The sequence below is a fragment of the Meleagris gallopavo genome, chromosome 1, assembly GCF_905368555.1.
Source record: "Meleagris gallopavo chromosome 1, MGAL_WU_HG_1.1, whole genome shotgun sequence".
Lineage (NCBI taxonomy): Eukaryota > Metazoa > Chordata > Aves > Galliformes > Phasianidae > Meleagris > Meleagris gallopavo.
This window is the reverse complement of record NC_139404.1, coordinates 130,256,729-130,277,348: the sequence shown is the minus strand read 5'-3', so window position 1 is coordinate 130,277,348 and position 20,620 is coordinate 130,256,729. Positions and strand designations below refer to the sequence as shown.

Below are 20,620 nucleotides of genomic sequence, written 5' to 3'. Positions count from 1 at the left end.
GTGGATGCCCCGTCCCTGGAGTTGTTCAAGGCCAGATTGGATGGGGCCCTGGGCAGCCTGGTCTAGTATTGAATGTGGAGGTTGGTGGCCCTGCATGTGGCAGGGGGTTGGAAATTCATGATCCTTGAGGTCCCTTCCCACCCTGGCCATTCTGTGATTCTGTAAACAATAAGATATTAAAACAGGTAACATTTTTTGAGACACTCCATAATGGTCAAGCTCCAAAAATCGCAGCCCAAAACAAAACGATAATAAGTGATAACTGCTAACTAGCACCCACCCCGCTCTGACCCCAACGCACTCACTGAGGGAAGCCTCGCGAGACCGAAACATTTATACCCACGGCCGAGGAGAGCGGCAGATGACGCAGCCAATGAGCGGCGCTTCTCGGAGAAGGCGGGGCTTCCGCGCCTGGGGGCGGGGCGGAGCTCCCGGCGCGTCGCTGACGAGGGGAGCGCAGGGGAGCGGCAGCTCCGGCGCCGGCCGAGGCAGTCGCTGGTGGCCGCTCTGCCGCCCGCGCCCCGCGGCTCCCCCTGCCGGAGGTAGCGCACAGGTGAGGTCTGCCCGTGACCGATACCCTCTCCCCTTATGCGCCTAGAGCGCCGGTTGCCAGCTCCGCGCTCGCCTGGCAGATATCCCTTTCCACTCCGTTCGCCCCTTGCTCTGCTTTCGCGGGTCTGCGGGCGGGCGTCCTTCCTCTCCGCAGCCTCCCGCTCCGGGCTTCCCCGAGGGCGGGAGGTCGGGGCCGTACTCCCCGCTCCGCGTGCACCTGCATACAGCCGGACCTGCCGCTTGCGGCTCCTGGTGCCGCCCCCGCGCTCTGCCCCGCGCCGGGGTCCGGAGCGGCGCTGCTGCCCCCCCACCCCCCCACCCCGCTGCGCTTCGCTGCTCGAGGAGTGCTACGCTTCCCTCTCCGTTCGGTTCTCGCCCGCGGCTTGCAGCAGAGTTTGCGGTCCTTCTTTCATTCCCCCTTTCCCCCGCCCCCCCTCCCAATCTCCGCAGCCGCAGCTGGCGGCGGCCAGTGCTGTCGTCCGCCGAGTAAACAGCAGCGGAGGAGAGCCCCACTCGCTCGGGACTCGCCGCTTGGAGAGCGAGGTCACCCTGCTGCTGCCGGCGGCGGGGGAACGGAGCAGGACGAGGGGTAGAATCGGGTCGGTGTCCCCCGGTGTAGGGAGCCGGGGCCGGATCCCGGCTGTATGCCCGGCTCCCTCAGGATGGCACCCTCTCTCGTCCTCTGCCGAGTCTGGCGCTGCTCGGCTTCGGTCGCGCACCGCCAGGCACGGCGGAGCCTCTGCAGGGCACTGGTGTCTCTCGGGCTTTTTATGGTCTGCGGTTGGAAATGTGCTTCGCACGTAGTGCAGGAGCAACTGCGTACGGGCGGGAACTTCTCAGTTTATTTGAGGTGCGATTTGGCGGTGCCGGGTCCGGCCGGTACCTGTGGCCTGCGGGGCCCCTCCTGCGGTGGAAGAGATTTCGAGTCACAGCAGCGCTGGGAAACGGAGAGTGGCTGTAGGTTGGGAGGGACCCGACGGATCGTCTGGCTCCGGTGTCACGGGCTTCACGTATCTGGTCGTGCCCTGTCACAATGTCGCCTGAAAACGGATTGCCTCTCTGTTAAATTAGCTTAGTTTGGGCAGTAAATTATTGAGGCAATCTGAAGCGACCACCTACGGGTCAGGTTTGTTCATGTGCGTGTGGGGTTTTGCTGGTTTAACGAGATCCGTTTCTGAAAGCTGGGATGGTTCTGGCACATGCATGGCCTTGATGTGTGCAATTTGGTTCAGCGAAACGCATGAAGGATGGTCTGAGTGCTGCTGGGCTGCTGCTGAGCTCTTGGAGCCTGTGGGTGAGAGGGCTGAAAGCAGACCCAGCCAACTCCAAACCCACAGGCATTATTCATTTGACACAGTTCTGTGCAAACTTATAGCGAATGGAATCGTATTGCTGTCAAGAAATTATTTCTCACAGTTGTTTTAGGCTGTATCATCTTATGGATTCAATTAGTGCAGCGAGAAGCCCTGATTGCAGCCTCTTGATTTTTGTTGCAGCAAGTGTAGAAGTGATGCCCAGGCTTTCCAGCAAGGCACTTCCCTTTTCTTCCATTACCAGACGGCATTTTTACTCTCCTGGCTGCCCCCTGTCTGCATGTTGGACCAGCTGTCTCTCTGGGATGATCCCATCTAGCTTGCAGCCTGCTCCTCTGTGCCCACCTGAGCTACTTCAGCAATGTGACTGCTGCTAGAAAGATGGTGAAGGCAGATGCCAGCCTATTTCTGGGCTGCATTACAGTATAAATTATCAGTGTTGTTACCAGCAGTCTAGCCACTTATTCTGGTGGTCTGGGAATCGATGGAACCCTTCCTACTCCTTAAATCCCTGCAGACAGGCCTCATGGAACTTTGGGGTTTTGTGGTTTCTTTCTTTCCTTTCCATTAAAGTTCATCCAGGCTTTTATCTTTGACCTAATTGCTGCTGCCTACCCCCCTAGCTCTGATAATGTTCATCTCCTATTCAAGGTGCTGGTGATGCTGATACTTCCTGGCATGCCGTGCTCTCCCTGTTAGCTCTCTATAGGTCTCTCAGCTGTCTTTATCTTTCATTGTGTTGAATTCAGGTTTCTGTATTGTAAAGCTTTTCACAGTCCTTTTTATTCCCAGTCATTACTTTGTTTCTTACTGAATTTGACCGGCTGCTTTGTCCTCTTCCCCCTCTAAGTGCATGTATTCTCTTCCTTGTATGTACCATGCGATGTCCAAGTTCATGTTTAAAGCCACAGACCTATCTGTGCATGCAGTTCCTCAAAACAAAGCATGTAGCTGGCGTGAAGCATTATTATTATGATGAGGTAATCACAGAAGGTAAACAGTTTTTATAACCTGCATGTTGTGGCCAAGGCTTGAATGCAGGAGTGTGTAGCTCATACCTTTGTTGTTCCTTCCTTTCGTTTGCTGACCAGGTCTGTTCGTTATGTCCCTAAGGGCAAGCTGTTTGGGAAAGGTAGCTGGTCAGATGTGACCAGCGTCCTCAGGTACCAACATGATGAAGAGTCTTTTTCCCTGTTCTAAACATACCCAGGCAAGAGGGTGACAGAGATTGCTCGTGAGGGAAATTCAAAGCAAGTCTTTATTTATTGCAAGATAGCAATCACAGGTAGTTTATGGTGGCGGGAAAAAATCTGACAGCCTCTTAAAAGAATATAAAATGCTTGAGCTACTGTAAATGTTACTTGAGCTGTCTGTAAATCAGTTCCCCATCCCCAGGTGTAAAGCAGGACACTGGTTAATTTATTTCTACATTCTTTGTCTCAGTCTGTTAGAATTGTGCATTTAGGTGCTGTCTGCATTTGGACAGCTGAGAGCTGAGGGTTTTCTTGTCCTGAGGTATGGGCCCTCCACCTGTGGTAAGAGTGACCTGTGGTTGACTGCTATGTTTTGTCCTTGTGCCGGTGTGGTGAGGAGACGGGAGAGGTACGGATGCACTGTGGTGGTGTTGTGGGCTTTCTGGGTTGTTGCCAGCTGTTATGGATTGAACTGTCTCTGCGTGTGTGACAGCAGCGTGTGTGACAGCAGCCTGTGCTGTCGCTGCAGCTAAATGAGGGGGGGAAAAAAAAATAAATGATTGTGGCTGGATAAAGTGCTTTGGCACCGAGCAGGGAGAGATGAATGGTATATGTTTGTAAATGCTATTTAAAACTCTGATCTCTCAGATCACCGGGGGCGGTTCCACCGCTGCATTTGCAGCCTCTGCTCACTGATTTCAGAGAGGCTTTGTTAAAGTGAGCGCTCAGGAGTGGGGCTTTGGACTTGCTGGCTTCCTGAAAACCCTCTGTTATCTACTTGTCGTCCTCTGGAGGGATGTGTGCTGTTGCCTTGAGCTGCAACCTGCTGTAAGGAGCCTGCTTTAGCGGGGGCTTGGACTGGATGGTCTCCAGAGGTCCCTTCCAACCTGTGTGCTTCTGTGATAAAATTCTAATACAGGTGATGTGTATGTTTGTCCTTTCACTACCAAAGTAATGTCAAGTACAACTCTTCCAGATACAAGCATTCCTAATAAAAAAAAAAGACAAACTAACCTGACAGGTGCTGTTCTCTGGGCTGAAACTGAGGCAGTGAGAGAGGGGTGCATGTAAACCACAATAACTAACGTGCACCTGTTTCTTTACTGTATTTTGGTACCCGGGGGACACCCGTAAGTATTTTTGGTCTAATCTATTACCATCTTGTTTCCTTTGAACAGGAATAGAAGAGAGAGGACATATCACTTATGAGAACTCTAAGAAAGTTTATAGCAGTGTGGAATGGATTGATTTGTGACAGCTTTGATATGTGAGAGCTCCGCTTCGCGTTGCCGTTGGCCTGGCTGCTGCTGGTGGACCTGAGCTGACTTGACTGCAGCAAGCCCAACAAGACCGGTCCTCATCGCTAACGGAACGTAACCAAGTGTGATGCTGAAATGAGATGAGGCTCCGAAATGGAACTGTGACCACCGTGTTAGTTTTCATCACTACTTTCCTCAGTTTGTCCTGGTATACTGCGTGGCAAAATGGGAAAGGTAAGTAAAGAGCTCCAAAACTAAACAGGCTTTGACGTGGCTGAAGGATGGGTAGGGCAAACGTGTGCTTTGCTGCCGTGCATTAGCAATCTGTAAACTGCCTGTCCACCAGCAGATGTTGCCTTGGTGAGAACTTAACACCCGCCGGTAGATTCAGGAAAATTAACTTGGAGGGATCCGGGTTTGGAAAAAAAAAATAAATAAAAATAAACAGAAATGACTGAAGAAAAACAAATTCTGCTGCTAGAGGAAAGGGTCGGTCCAGGCTGAATAATCTTTTTGACTGTTTGTTTTTCCTGGCTAATGGGTGTTGGTAAAACAGCTGTTCTTTTTTCTTTTTTTCTTTTTGTTATTTTTCCCATGTAACATATGGCCAATAGACCAGGCTGGACAGGGTTATTTTTGGCACAGTGTTCTGTCTTCCCCGATGATTCGGTGATGGCAGTGGCAAACTGCCAGGCAGCATTGTCCAAAGATTGTTCTTTCTTGCTGTCTTTGTAGGAAGTGTAAAAATATTTCTTCTGAGTGTGGTATAGGAAGTAAAATAATATGAACAAATTGACTGCATGATGGGAAATGTATCCATTGTAATAATATGAGCAATATCATGAAAAAGTAACTATGTGCGTAATAGATTTTCACAGTTGAAAATGTTTGATCTTGTTGCATTCCATGTGAACCCTGGAAAAATCAGATTTTCAGAGGGTCAGGACTGTTTACTCTTCTGATTTTTGTCTTTCTGTAAAGCAAATGAACTTATGCAGTAATGGCTTCTAGAAAAAGGTTAGGTTTTTTTTTTTCTTTTCTAACCATTTGATCTGTGTCCTTCAAAGATCGAGTCATCTCAAAATGCACATTCTGTATCAAATGAGATTGCTCCATGGTTTGTTCTGTCTGTTCTGCTGAGAATATTATCTTCAGTTGTGCCTTGGGTCAAGTAAGAGAAGGCTGAGGTTTTCTGAGAATATTATTTGTTGTAATGCAGCCAAGTTGCATCCTTATTTAAGTGTAAAAGAATGAGAAGGGTCTTTTTGGAGAAAGCAAGTGAGGTCTGTAGCATATTGGCTTGGGTTTTTTGTTTTTAGTGTACTATTTGACACTAGTAGAGAAGCAGCAGGTGCTATGTATCCTGATCTCTGCTGTGGCGGTTGTTTGGTAGGACAGCCTTCTAACTGTAAGCACCATTAAAAATGTCACGTTCTTGGGGCTGGGGTCATATAGAGATCTTCTCATTGGGCAACAAAAGTGTAGAAGTGCAGAACACTGTCAAGAAAGTGATATTTGAATTGCATTGCAAGTAGCATTTTAACTTTGGTTAATACAGCACTCGTTCTCTGGTTAAATTTCGTGTTCATAATTCTTTTCTTCCTGAAGAACCTAAAAAAAATTTTTGCTTTCACTTTGGCCAAGATGTATGTATCTGAAATTTTGTCTTTTTGGTGTGTTTTTTTTTTTTCTTAACATAATGTGGTCTATAAATATTGCTCTCTTCATTCAAAGAATATAATAATATCTTAATTAAAGTAATCAACAAAAATCCACTGTCAAGAGAGTGCTATTGTCTATGGTGCTTAGTGACAATTTAAGCTTTGGTTGGTGAGACTGCTCTGTTATTTGTCTGTACTTCATTTTTTTTTTTTTTTTTCCCATCTGAATGCTCAGAATCAATACTTAATGGTAGTATAAGAGTTCTACACTTACCTTCCTCGAGGTCTGTCTTCTGAGCAATGAGATGTAACTTGTTCAATAAAAATAGGTTTAACAAGACATCAGAAATACACTAATTATGAATAATGGTTATAGAACTATAATCTAGAAAACCCAGTCTTCAGATTTCGCTTCAAGTTTATACATAGAATATTGTTTTTGAAATTCTCTTTTGCTTGTGTAAGTTAATGAAATGCTGAGCAGGTTGTATAAACCCAAAGCAGATCTGAGCTCGTTTCAGTACCACATTTTAATTCACACTTCTATACCAGTGGGAAAAGTTGAGAAACTAGCAGTATCTGCTTAATAAGAATCCATATATTTTTTTTTTTCCAGCTTCCAACATTTTGTTTATTTAATAAGCCTTGCAGAATGTTCTCTTAATTCATTGATGACTTTTTCATTATCAATTATTCAGAGGCTCAATTAGACGCAAATACGGCACTTGCTGTTCCTGTTCACTGGAAGGTTATGATGTGTCACGTGCTGTGGTCCTCTTTTGTTATTCATTATGCTTAGATGGCATACATTGGTTTCTTGAAGGTGTTTGTCAGTCTTTGGACAGCAAAGTAAATCCATCTGTTTAAAATATTAATTATATTTTTTTAAAACTAAGAGCAAGTGGTAGACAAATAAATTTTGTCCCAATGACCCAAATCCAATAATCAGGTGATTCTTTTCACTCGAACAACCAGGATCCTGGGTGACTGTACTTAAAATGTAGAACCACTTGTAGAATAAATACGAGACTGGGATAGTGTGATATCTTTGTTTATGATGTCTTCCTTTAACAAGCATATCTGTCCCAGTCTACATGATAAGTTTGCACTGCAACATGATACGGGCTTTGCTGCTAATTTAAAGCACAAAAAAATTATCTCTGTGGAACAGTGCTTTGCTGACTTTATGGATATGGTAGAAAGTTGCTGGGAGGGTAAACTTTGTCTGAACTGCCATCACTGGCAACAGTATGGCTGTAGCTTACTCAGTAGTTAGAGTACATAATGAACCTCTCATGGGTTGGGTGATATTTTTTGCATGAAGTTCCTGGTTATGTTTTTTGCTTTTCAAGTTAACTGCATTTGAAGCAAATTGACTGGGATACTTCTTGTCTTTGGGGCATATACTTAAAATTAAGGCAAGACCTTTGTCACTTTCTGTACCCGTGCAGTGCCCAGAAGCACTGAAGTTGTAAGGAAGCAGTGCAGGCCCTGAATGCACGTGGGAGAAACCTCTCTCTTTTGTGGGACTAACGAACAGGAATTGTAACACTACTTTTTATGTATTAGAAGTATGCTATGGACAGCTCATAAATGGGGCAGATACTGGAAAACAGATCTTACCAAAATTGATTCTTTTGGTGCACATAAAGGGGGGGAGGGGGGGAGGGGAGCACACCTAAAGAACCTGCTGTTATGTAATGTTCAGAGCTAGTTCAGTTTAATATGTCCTTGAGTTCCTCCTAAGCAAGTGAGGGCAATTCCTCCTCCTCTTATGCAAATTCATGCTTAACACATGTACTTGGACTGAATTGTGCTTCCCAGTACTACTGATCTGCAGACCGCTGGTGTTCGACCAAGGGGGTTATGATAAAACCTGCTCACTGGACGAGAATGGCTGATATTGGTGTGCTGATTTAAAACCATATGGGAAGATCTCAGAGAGGACTCTCTCTTATGAGATGTTTCACCAGCTTCCTAGTTTGCCAGATATTCACTCGTATTTAAATAATGGTGGTAGGAATGACTGTTTTGTGCTAAGCACAACCTTTTTTTTTCTCCTATGAAGCAAGAATGAGAAATAGCTACGATGAAATAGCATATCATCGTAGAATCATGGAATGGCCTGGGTTGAAAAGGACCCCAATGATCATCTGGTTTCAACCCCCCTGCTATGTGCAGGGCCACCAACCACCAGACCAGGCTGCCCAGAGCCACATCCAGCCTGGCCTTGAATGCCTCTAGGGATGGGGCATCCACAGCCTCCTTGGGCAACCTGTTCCAGTGGGTCACCACCCTCTGAGTGAAAAGCTTCCTCCTAATATCTAACCTAAACCTCCCCTCACTCAGTTTAAAACCATTCTCCCTTGTCCTATCACTATCCACTCTCGTAAACAGCTGTTCCCCCTCCTGTTTATATGCTCACTTCAAGCATTGGAAGGCCACAATCAGGTCTTCCTGGAATATAATGAAACTGTTGTCTTCTTTCTCCTCTGCCTTCTTACTACTGGAATTCCCACACTGATTCTTAGCCACAGGAATCTTAAGTGCTGAAAAAAAGTCAAAACTTAAAGACAAGAATACGACAATCTAACTTAACCTAAAATAAAGGCAGCAGCCAATGATGGGAGGCTTTGGAGTAAGAAGCAGAAATTAGTTCCCAGAGGGAGAAAAGTCCTATAGAGCCACTGAGGAGATAGAGCAGGGAGGAGAGGATTATTTTTTTTCTTGGCAGTGATTATGCATATATTCTCCTTAAAAATAGAACAGAAATCTAAGAGATGCATGTTAGTATTTTGCAACTGTAACCCACTGTAGTTTGTGCTTTGATCTTAAGAGAAACTGTTATATGAGTAAATGCTGATTGCAGTCCTATGACTACACATTCTGATTTTCAGTTGTGCTAATTTTCCAACAATATATATAAAGATAGATCAACCGAAGAAGTTAAAATGTCTGCAGAATGGGAAGAGTAGTGGCAGGGGAAAGGAAGGAGTGGGATGCTAGAGCAGGTCACACGTTTAACAATTTTTATTGATCAACTTGTTTGAGCAAGAGGAGAGATGATTTTCTTGTTCTTTTTTCTTAAGTAGAAAGGAAGTGTTGGTTTCATTTGGAAATTCTGCTGCAGGTCTCTCAGGAGCTGAAGTTGAAGGAAGTAGCATCAGCACGCAGATATTACTCTGGTTGTTATCCGAAATACACTACGAACTTGGTTTTCCAAAGCTGACCAAGTGGCACATAGCTTACTGGTAGTAAAACTACCGGTTGAATTGCATTAAGGCCAGTCAGGAATGCAGGTTTGGAATGGTTACTGTGACTTACGTGCAGATACTGATCGTGCTTTTGCAGACAAATTGAGTGGAAGAGTTATATATGCCTGCTGCTCAGGTGTTCAGGTCTGCAGGATCTCTGTGTCTGTGGGGTCTGTTACAGTAGTACTATTGACACCAGTGATTCTGAGCTGCTCTGGAAAGGGTCACAGCCAAAGGAGCTTTTGCAGCACTTCTTGTCCTTTTGTCTTGTTTGTAAAATGCTAGCTAGGTTAGCATTGCAGTTGATGGAATTCTAAAACTTGGTTGCTACTAGCATTTAATAAGGCTAACTTCAGCCAACAGCTTGAGGTTCTGCTCTCCATTGCAATCCAACCCTCAGACGTGGGGGAAGCCAATGCTTTTGCTCTGCATGGGTTCTTTTAATAGCTCTTCAGCCTGAGTTCTCTGTGCTTGCATGACTCCTCCAAAATTCTCCTGCTCTCACGCAGAGACTATCCTTTAGCCAGCTCAGGAAAGACTCTTGTTTTTAACACAGATGCTCGTACATGAATAGCTCTACTGTAAAATATATATCTACAAATGTATCTGTGTGCTAAGTTATTAGCAAGAAATCCATTGCAAATATCATGTTTTCCCATAGTGGATAATAACTGACACATTAAGTGAGCAAGAAAGGCTTCATAATGGTCTGCCCTGGTGCTTGTTGGTGTTTTCACTAGTGAATCTGGATGATGAAAGAAGTGTTTCGAACGGCAGCATGCTGGCAGATAGTCTGAGAGAATGAAGTTTAAAGCCATTTATGCAAACCAGAGAAGAGCTAGTCAAGAAGGGGAGTTGAGTGGAAGGAGAGTTGGGATGAGTGCTGCTGAAGATAGATGAAAGTGCCCCAGACAAACAGGATGTGGTACGGGAGGGGAAAAGGAAATTCATGCACACAGAATAGGGTGGAAACTTGGTGTTAGGATTCTGGTTAGGAATGACAGTTTACTGTAAGTCACTTGCTAAACGTAACATCACATTATTGTAGAATTGAAAGCAAACTTAGCAGAAAAGGGGTGATAAGGAAGTATGCTATCTCAGCAAGACACAGGAAGTGTTTTTTCTGCTCTGCTTGGTGCTGTTTCTGTTTCTGGGTGGTGCACTGCAAAGAAAACAGGCTCAATAGCTGAAGTTCAAAGAAGCAACAAATGATATAAGATCAGAAACTTTATACAGTAGGGTAAGTTGGTGAACTGGCATTACTTAACTTAAAGGGAAGGTATGAAAAGAGAAACATGAAGATAATTTTCAATATTAGAAGAATTCCTGAAAAAATAAAGGATGCAGTTTGATGTTCATGATCACTTTGGATGATAGAATATATTGGACTGAAATTGGAATGGAGAGTGAGGTCAGATAGCGGAAAGTTTTGGTAAGGGCAGGTATACTTACATACAGTGGACTTTTGGAAGGAATGATGAATTTCCCTTGTAGGCATTTTCAAGAACAGGTTACACTGGTGATTTCAAGTCAGACACGCCTGTTTGATATCAAAAGTTGATATCAACTGAGTTGATTAGGGCTAGCACAAGTCCAAGCCATGCTGGTTTTTAAAGCCAATATGACAATCCCAAAGTAAAGCTCAGATAGGAATGGCATTCTGGAGTGTTACGTCCGAGCCTGGGGCCCCCAACACAAAAAGGATGTGGAGCTGTTGGGGCGGGTCCAGAGGAGGACCATAAATATAATCAGAGAGCTGAAGCAACTCTCCTATGTAGCAAGATTGAGAGAGTTGAGCTTGTTTAGCTTGAAGAAGGCAAGGCTCCAGGGAGATCTCATTGTGGCCTTCTTGTACTTGAATGGAGCTTTCAGTCAGGATTGAGATTAACTTTTTAAATGGTCTAATAGCATCGAGACAAAGAGAAATGGCTTTAAACTAAAAGAGAGGAGATTTTCTTCCTAACATCGAGCCTAATTTTTTTTTTACTCAGAGGATGGTGAGGCACTGGAACAGGTTGCCTTGGGAGGTTGTGCATGCCCCATCTCTGGAGGCATTCGAGGCCAGGTTGGATGGGATTTTGGACAGCCTGTTACAGTGGTTGGCAACCTTGCCTATGGCAAGGGGTTGGAGTTCGATGATCTTTAAATTCTCCTCCTGCCTTAAGGCATTCTATGATTGTATCCTACAACTCTGTGATGTACAGCTGGCAGGAATAATCTAACTTTGAGCTAGCTGTGTTGCTGAAACTAGTCCTGAGAAGTTGGGGGCTGGGCTAGATGATCCCTAGAAGACCCTTCTAACTTGTTTTTATGAGGTCTGTTTCACCTTGGCTAAGTTTCTCTCTCTTTTTGCTAAGAATGACATGCCAGTGCATTTCATCACTAAATAATACTGATGCTTGCATAAGATATGCAGAAGTTGTTCTTTATTATTTTCAACATTTGGTCCTTTAAAAATACACAAAATGTTGACTCATATTTTGGTAGATTCACGTAGTTTTTTTATTATTGTTGTCCACTGACCTTTCTATGCCTGGGGACCTTTAAAGTACTCTGTTAGAAAAATCTCAGGATTTCTTGGTTTTATTTTTAAGTGTGATTTCGTCCCCCTCACTGCTTCTCCAGTTTAGAGTAGTATCCTGTTCGATACCCCTATTCCTGCTATGTAATCACAACTTTATTTGCTGTCTGGACAGTGGAAAAGCCTATTTCTTTATGATGGAGTCTTTGAATTAGAATCCTGTAAGCTATTTCTTTTCAGGATGAGATACCGGTAAGTCTGTAATTTAGGTTTGTTTATAACACACCATGTTTTGTTTTTCTGAATGTGCTAGAAAGCGAATAGAAAGTGTTTTCTTTGCTCACAGTGAAAGGCTCTGTTCCAGCTAGTCTCTCCCTAAAAACCAATTACTCTAAATGGTCTTTTAGTGCTGTACTTCTAACTGCTTTTCTGGTCGTCTTCTTGGCTTTCATGCAGCTTTCTGTCTATTTCTGCTGATGTTTCCCACAGGCATGCCACCCATCCATCTAGCAGTGAACAACAAACCATATTTTTGCTTGCAGCTATATATATATTTACTATTTTATTCTCGTAAATAATTTACAAGTTTCTATGCTTATCGTACATAGATGTTGCTATTGTGGCCCACTGATGCATCATATTTTTGCATATCAACATCATGAATATGCAGGTTTCCTCAGATGCTTCAGGGATGGGCTGAACTAGATTTCTTTTCCATTGCTATATACTGGCGAGGTAATTGTTTCGATAACAGTCCTCTTAATTGTACAGCCCCTAGAGAAAAGCTGTACAAGTACTGTTGAAGTGAGATTTGAATATAGCAAGTGTGATGGCATCACATTTGACTTACAGGTGGTGCTGATTTGCAGCAACATGAGAGTCTGTTAAAACTGATTATAAGGTGTGGGTTCGTTTGTTTGTTTCTTTATTTGCAAGGAAGGCAAGTTAGAATCTATACTTGGAAACTAAGCTTGTTCAGCAGTTACTGGTGCACAAAGAAGCAAGGAGCATCCACTAGCAAGTGCAGAAACAGTAATCAAACTTCTACAGCACTTGCCTTTTTTACCCGAGCTGGTGAGAGTTTCTATTAGTTTTAGCTCCTAGGGATAGCACTGGAGTGGTAGCTCTCTTGTTATCTTCTGTTAGATCAGTTTTCTCGAAGTGTATTAGGATGGTAAACAGTAATGACTGATCCACAGCTAACTAATTTTATTTTAATTTAGGAAGCTAGGTGTTCTTGCTGTAGTTTCTGGTTTCTAAGTATATGTTTTGTTGGTTTCTGAAGGGAGAGAAATGAATGGTTTAAAGTGTCTTGGTTTACGTGTACAGGCTCTCCCAGACAGATATTGACAATTCTGTGGTAGAAACAAATAATGTTATGGTTCTCAAAAGCCTTCAGGCTGTCAGAACTGAAAGGTTGCTTTTTCTTCCTGTGGCATGGTTTTATTTTCCAGCGTTCTTTCTTTTCTGTGCTACATTGGTCCGTGGCTGAGTCCATCTAAGAACATATAGTAGTTGACTCTTAGAGTCTGAGCCCTGAATACTCAGCGGTGCCTGAACATATCACAGAATAATGACTCTCGGAGGAGGTTTGGGGTACCTGGGTTTTGGTGGGCGTGACTTCTTTATGGAAATCTGGCCTGGGCAGAAATCCTTCAGATGTATAATCTATTTCACCCCAGATGAGTGGATGCTGTTGCACTGGTATCCTCCTGCTGACCAGATGGCTGTGTAACTGTAAGTCCTGATTGTGTGCACAGTGAGTGATACCTTTGAGAAGTTTCCTGCAAATGTGTATTTGTGATAAGTAGTTATTGAGCAATTGTACAGTAGTTCCTGTGCTTTAGGGATGACCGAGGTGGTCAACTGCTCAGCTACTGCCCAGTTGGTTGGTTGGCATATGTGCTGTGAGTCATGCTCAGGAGGATGTATAGAGTCCACATGTCAGAGGTTTTGTTTGCATGTAAGCAGCAAGGTTAAACATTTTTGCTTTGCACAAATGTATCTGTTGATCAGGGAGGCTCTCAACAGAAATACTGGCGACCTTTCTGAAACTCCCGTGTGAAGACACATGCTGGTGTAATAACTGTTCTCTCTTCAGCTGTAAATGGGACATATGCATTCAGAGGTAGAGATGGCCTTTGTAGGTCAGGGTTCGTTTTCCTTCGTCTTCTTCTGCAGTGCTTTATTGGGCAAGCAGTTGTATACAAAAAATGTGCTTTTTAAAGTGTTTCTGTGTGCTGTAAAAGTAGACTAATTCCTTGTCCTGTATTTACAGCACATTGGTTTAAATTTAACTGTATTTAACTTAGAAGAAATTTTGAACATGAAAAGATCTATAGCTGAACAGGAGATTTTACTCTGTCTTGTGTTTTGAAGATGAGTTGCATCAGGTTTTGTGGGATTTTAACTATGTGCAGCTTGCAGTGATCAAAGGTTTAAAATGGGTGAGGTTGAGAGTTTCCATCCGTGTAGGAAAAAAAAAAAAGTAGAACATTCATAACATGTCCTTATAGTCACTGTCTCATTACAAGTAGTACTCATGTCTAAGTTGTTCACCAGTGCAGTCAGCGATAAACTATGGACTCAGGTAACAAAGATAGGCTGTCTGTCATTGATCTTTTCAAGAGCTGTGATGTCTTTGCAGCTCCTTTGGCTTAGCTAGTGTTCAAAGGCAGATGCTGTTACTGTGTGCAGGCCATCCCTGAGGGACAACATGAAGAGCTGTGTGTCAATGCAGGACCAAGGGCAGAAAGCTGGATCTTCAGGCTGGGACTCCAGGAGCAGAGGAATGGGGGGTTTCTGGGGTTTGGGAGGGAGTCTTGGGAGGAGCTTGGCCCGCTGGGGTTCCTGTCCCCAGGAGTGAGAAGCTGTGGAAACAGTGGTAGGAAAACAAATGTGTGGAGCTTGTGTGGCTGCAGTATCTCAGTTGGGGTTTGGGTGTTCCCTCCCCACCCCGTGATCTTGGCTCTCACCACTCACACGCAATCACTGGAGCACAAGGTGAGGAGAGGAGCACTGCTTCATTTAAGACGCAAGCAGATGTTTGCACATAAATTATGAATGCTGCTTTTCTTGATTGTTCACTATGCTGCTAGTTAAATGCAGCTTCAAAGTGTAGGATAAACTGCTGCTTTTTGAGAGGTTATAGATACTTTTTTTTTTTTTTCCAAAGGAAAATTAAATGTAGGAGGCTGATGGCTAAGCTATTTCCATTATGGTGTGTAAGGGAAACTGTTGGGTTGGTGGCTGATGCAACTGGCTCTAATTTTCATTATCACTGATTAAAAGTTGCACAGCAGATTGCTTTTATATACTGAATACTGGCATTCAGAGTGATGAGACAATAACATTTCTACCCTATGGATGTATTGATCTGCATCTTTCAGAAGTAAAATGCAACTTTATATCTGCAATGTTTGTAATGCAAAAAGACTCTCTTAGGGGAAAAAAAAACAAAACAAACAAACAAAAAAACCCCACCAACAACAGAACAACAAACAACAAAATCTTTCCCATAACAGAAGATTAAAATATTCTATTTCCATTCAGTTTTATGAAGGTGTAGTTCATAGTCATCTGATGTTTCTTGCATCTCTACTTCTGTGGGGATAATTCCTGCACTGAGCTAGGTCTTCCACAAATCTTTGTTTCCTTGTTTTAGAAGAGACCAATATGAAAGCTGTAATTGTACTCAAATCTTTACTCATTCGAAGTACAAAAGGAGCCACAGTTCCCTGGGGCATTGTAGCATCACAAACTAATGTTGAATAACACTGAGAAAGGGTAGTGTGATGGAAAAATAGTTAAAAATAATTAACATGTAATAATAAATAGGTTTGGGACAGTTAAACCAAACTGTTGATTTTCTTTACTGAATATTTTGGTAACTTTTTTTTTTGTGAAAAGCACAATCTTTCTGCTTCTTATTCAAGAAATTCATTCCAATGTCTTTAATCAAGTATAACTAGAAACCAAATAGCATCTTCTCTAACCTTGTGTTTACAGTTCCATTTGCCATGGTTGACATTCTGATCTGTTGAAATACATTATGTATTCTGGTGTTTGCAGATGACATAAAATTGAATACATTCCTCCTGCCCCACCAGGAGTTTTAACCTTGTGCTTTTTTTGTTTTTAATCATATGGAAGTTAAGTCTGTGAAACAATGGCAAAAAAAAAAACCCTGCATTGATTCCGTGATAGAATTGAGGTTAGACTGATTCTGAGAGTCCAGCTAGGGTTGAATTTTTAATTGCTCTAATGCCATAATTACAGGCTTGAGCTACACCACTGCTCACAGTTGCAGAGCGGTTAGTGTGATTATCATCTTTAAGCCAGGGTACCTGATTCTGTGTTTTTCCAAATAAAACCTCATCTGCGTGTATTGTAGTGCTCCCACTAAGTAGTATTTAAGTCTGTCATCAATATTCTCCTAATTATAGTTATTTAAAACATATGGGTATTCCAGAACAAAGAGGACTTGCACCTTATTCTCAGTTCTTAACCAAGAATCTTTGATTTCATCCTTTGAATTGGGTTGTCCCTCAGCTCTGGGCACCATGGGAGGCACTGGCTGTGGCTTTGGCTCCAGCTGTGTAGTTAATGGTGTGGTGCTGTTAACAGCACAATTTACTCATGCAACCAGAGCTGGAGAAGGGAAAAGCAAACTCATTTCAGATTAGGTGTTTTTTTTTGTTTTTTTTTTTGTTTGTTTTGTTGTTTTTTTTTGAGATTTCCAATGCGTTACATTATAAATACAGGGAGTAATGTATAACCTTTGACTAAAACTCAATCTATCTAATGTTAAAATACGGTTAATAACTCTATGCAAAAGGATTACCAAAAAAAAAAAAAAAATGTGGATTCAGTTAATGACTGGCTGTTGTTACCAAGGTGTGAGTGGCAGGTAACCAGTCAAGCTTTCTTTGATCCTAATTGATTTGGAAAATTGGTTTGCTGTTTGTGCACACTGGTTTGGATAACAAAGGCACAACAAAATGTTTTTACTGTGAACCTTTGTGAAGACTATTTTTTTTCCTCTTTCAAATCCCTTTTCCAGTCAAGACCATTACAAGGAAAATCAATGACTCCAGTTTTATGAATTCCAGTCTGTTAGAGAACACTATGTTTAGTAAATTAAATTGAAACTTCAGCACCTTTATAAGAAGGTATGTAGGGAAAAAAAAAGGTATTTATTATGTATACGTACATTATATGTATTTAGAACCAAAACAACACTCCAGGAACTTGAGACCTCTCAGTAGCATGTGTAGTTGAGAATTATAGAACACAGAGTTATGTACTTGTTCATCAAAAATAGCTGACAGTACAGGTGATTGAGTTCTGAGGAGGAACATGAGATGCCACAGATGATCACATGTAGCAAAGCTAACTGAGAGGGGTTGAGTTACCTAAAGGATAGTAGTTACTCTTGTTTACACTCTCAGCAGATCTCTGTGTACTTCAGGTGAAAGAGGTGTCTCTTCTTTTATAGCAGGTGAGAATTGGCAGTGCTGCACCAGGGTTAATTTTAGAGGTGGCTATGTAATATCAATATTAAGTATCTCACAGATTGTTATAAAGCCACACTTGGAGTCTTGTGCAGAGACAAGAAGTAGGTTTTTTATGAAGATTGTTTAAAGATAATGCTTTTCTTCAGACACTGTAAAAGATTAATACCCAAATTACACAAAACCATTGGATTACATGAGTAATCCTGAGCTCTTTTATTAATTTCTTAAAATGAACATTTTGTGCTAAGTATATCTATAGCAGAAATTTGATTTTTTTTTTTTTTTTTTTCTTGATCTGCTTTGCTTTTGGGAATAGAATAGGTGAAGTTCATATTTATTCTTACTGTTTCTGCATGGGTTGGAGATGTGTTAAACACTGGTTACTTCTTGTGGGACTGATTTAGCATATGATTTCAGAGACCTTCCATTCAAAGAAGAAATGACTGAATTGACAGTGCTTCTGAGCACGAGGAGTTAAACCAAAAACAACAACATAAAAGTTGGAACCTAAAAAGCTCTGAGGATTATATTTGTCCGTGAAGACCTGGGCAGTGTTGTTTACTAGGCAAGGAAGACTAAATACTAGTTAGGTTAGCATTTAGGTCAGGACAAAGCAATTGCAAATGTGAATTTATATTTTTTGCCATTGCTGTAGCTTATTATTCTTTCTGTTTAAAAGAAGCTCAGCTCGTGTGTTGTCAGTAGCTCTTCTCAGACAAATCATGTGTTTAATTATCCTTATTGTCTGAAGCCAGTGCACAGACAGAACACCATATGCTTCTGTTGACTTGATCTCTTCTAGTTGTGGGAGACTGAATTTTCTGATACATTATTATTTCTATTCCTTGTGTTTAAAGTAGTCAGACCCTCTGTCAGAGCGCAGACCGGTGTCATAGAGGTTTTTACACTTGTATGGGAAAAATCCTAAGTGGATCTTTCTGTATTTAATGATTTATACACAGAGACAATGAGAAGGAGACATTTAAAACTCTTCTTAGCTGCTCTATCCAGCTTTTAAAATACCCCCTAAGTATAAACCTTTCATGAAGAGTTACAATTCTAGCCTGGCTGATTTAAAAAAATAAATAAATAAAAAATGAAGGAAGCAGATTCCAAGAGTCTCAGCTGTTTTGCTCTGTTGCTTCTCTGCTTTGTATAAGTGGCATCTCTGAGAAAGTAGGTTTTTTTACTTTGTCAAAAGAATGTTTACGAGTAAATTGATTCTGAAATTTGCACTTCAAAGTAACGAGGTTTTGCCAGGTGATATTACAAATGATTATATTCAGGTTGCTTTAAAAATTTTAGTGAAAGCAATGCCAGCTCCTGCTGCAAAGGAATGTTTAAACAAAAGTATCTGGCTGTTGATTGGATCAGGCCCTGAAATTTTCAAAGCAAACATTTCAGACTTGTGGTAGTGCGTTAAAATCAGAAAGAACAAAAAACCATAATTTGTTTATACAGATCCCAAAGTGCAATATGTGAACAAGTTGCAGCGAAGAAGTTAAGTAATTAGAATTCTTGAGTTATTTATTTTAAGTTAGGAAAAGCTGCACTGGAGAAACAAGCTGCTCTTTGCAGGGCAAGTTACTTGAATAAGCATATTTTTAAATACTTCTGGTCCTAATAAATACACTTCTGTGTGGGAAGCAAGGGAAATAAACAGTAATTCTGCCTGGTTGTTCTGGTAGATTGAAGTACAAGATTGCTGAAATGGACTGTCAGTTTGGATAACAAGACTTAGAGATAAGAGAATGATTGACCTCTTGTTTTTTTCTGAAATCTTTCTACAAGACTGTTACATAAATCATGAATTATTGTGTATTTTAAAAACAATTATGTAATCTCTAATTCTGTCAGAATAACAGAACATTCTGATGTAGGTACGGCCATAAACACTGAACTGAAAAAGCCCACAGGACAGCGTTCAAATAGGACTGATAAAATTTGACCTTGAGCAATTTTCTTAACAGCTTATATTTATAGCATATCTGTTCTTAGCATTTACAGTGTACTGCTTTATTCTGTATTTGCATGGTTGATTACTTTTCTACCTCAGATTCTGTAATTCATCATAACTTGCTTATAAAAAGCTTTCATTTCACGTTAGGAACAAGGAAGCTAATTAGCTCATAGGGAGTAGTCATCCATGATAATATATTGTAACATTTCAAGGACACAATATTGCAAATTTTAGACAGTTTCAAGACAGAAGATTAAAAATTACTTTATAAACACACTTTAATTTTTGGGGCTAATTTTTTTTTAAGACTTTCTTAGGTCATCAGTTAATCTGACATTATTGGGTACAAATATGATTTCTACCTATACTCGGTTTTTAATCCCTGACCATTATATCAGATTGTGATGATATTTTGCCGTTTTTATAAGCAAGTTGGCACAGTTGGATTCTGCAGCCTCTTCTGTGTGTGGATAGAACTTCTCGGCCATACCCATGTGACTGGTTTGATTCCTCAACCAAACATTGAGAGAGCGGCACTTGAGTGTAATTCGTGAGTATCTTCTGAGCTCTGGAGTCCAGACTTCTAAAGTGCAGTGAAAGCTCATGGCTCATATTTTCCTGAGCCAATGCCACTATGTGTTTCCTGGCTATTTCTTGGGTGCTGGATGGCTGCATAATGTTAGTGAGAGCAGGATTTTGGTTCCACAAATAGTAAGTAATTGTATTCACAAAACTTTGCAAAACCCACCCAAAATACAGTGTCCAGGCTTGGAGCTCCTAGCACAAGAAGGATGTGGGGCTGTTGGAGCTGGTGCACAGAAGGGCCACAGAGATGATCAGAGAGCTGGATACCTCTCTTATGAAGAAAGGATTGGGGAGTTGGACTTCTTCAGCTTGGAGAAGAGAAGGCTTCAGGGCATGCTCGCTGCGGCCTTTCAGAAGAGAGATTTCATGCAGAAGAGAGACTGTATTTTCACGCAGTCTGATAGTGATAGGACAAGGGGGAATGGCTTTAAACTAAAAGGAGAAATTTAGGCTGGCTGTTAAGAAAAAAAATCTTTACTCAGAGGGCAGTGAGGCGTTGGCACAGCTGCCCAGAGAAGCTGTGGTGCCCCATCCTTGGAGGTGCTCAAGGTCAGGTTGGATGGGGCCCTGGGCAGCCTGAGCTGGTGTGGGGCAGCCCTGCCCATGGCAGGGATTGGAGTTCGATAACCTGTAAGGTCCCCTCCAACCAAAACCATTCTTTGAAAATAAGAAATCTGACCTTTGCCAGTTTTAAGATAATGTAGAAAATCATAGTCAAATTAAATGTTGGTGTAATAAGACGTTTGAAGAAGAGAAGGCTTTTGAATTCAGTCTTTCTTTTTTTGACTGACATGAAAAATAATTTT

At 42.0% G+C, this 20,620-nt stretch overlaps 1 protein-coding gene across 3 annotated transcripts in view; it reads left to right on the top strand.

The window, feature by feature from the left end:
* The first annotated feature begins 395 nt into the window (after positions 1–395).
* MGAT4A (alpha-1,3-mannosyl-glycoprotein 4-beta-N-acetylglucosaminyltransferase A) overlaps positions 396–20,620 on the top strand; it is a 76,439-nt gene continuing 56,214 nt past the window's right edge. For 2 of the 3 annotated variants that reach the window (XM_085213711.1, XM_085213702.1), the window contains exons 1-2: positions 396–553; positions 4,237–4,551. In XM_085213711.1, the coding sequence (XP_085069837.1) occupies positions 4,458–4,551 (94 nt within the window). In that variant the 5' untranslated portion in view covers positions 396–553; positions 4,237–4,457. Of the gene's footprint in view, positions 554–2,934; positions 3,978–4,236; positions 4,552–20,620 lie in introns of those variants that run through there. The other variant, XM_085213708.1, reaches the window with a different exon arrangement.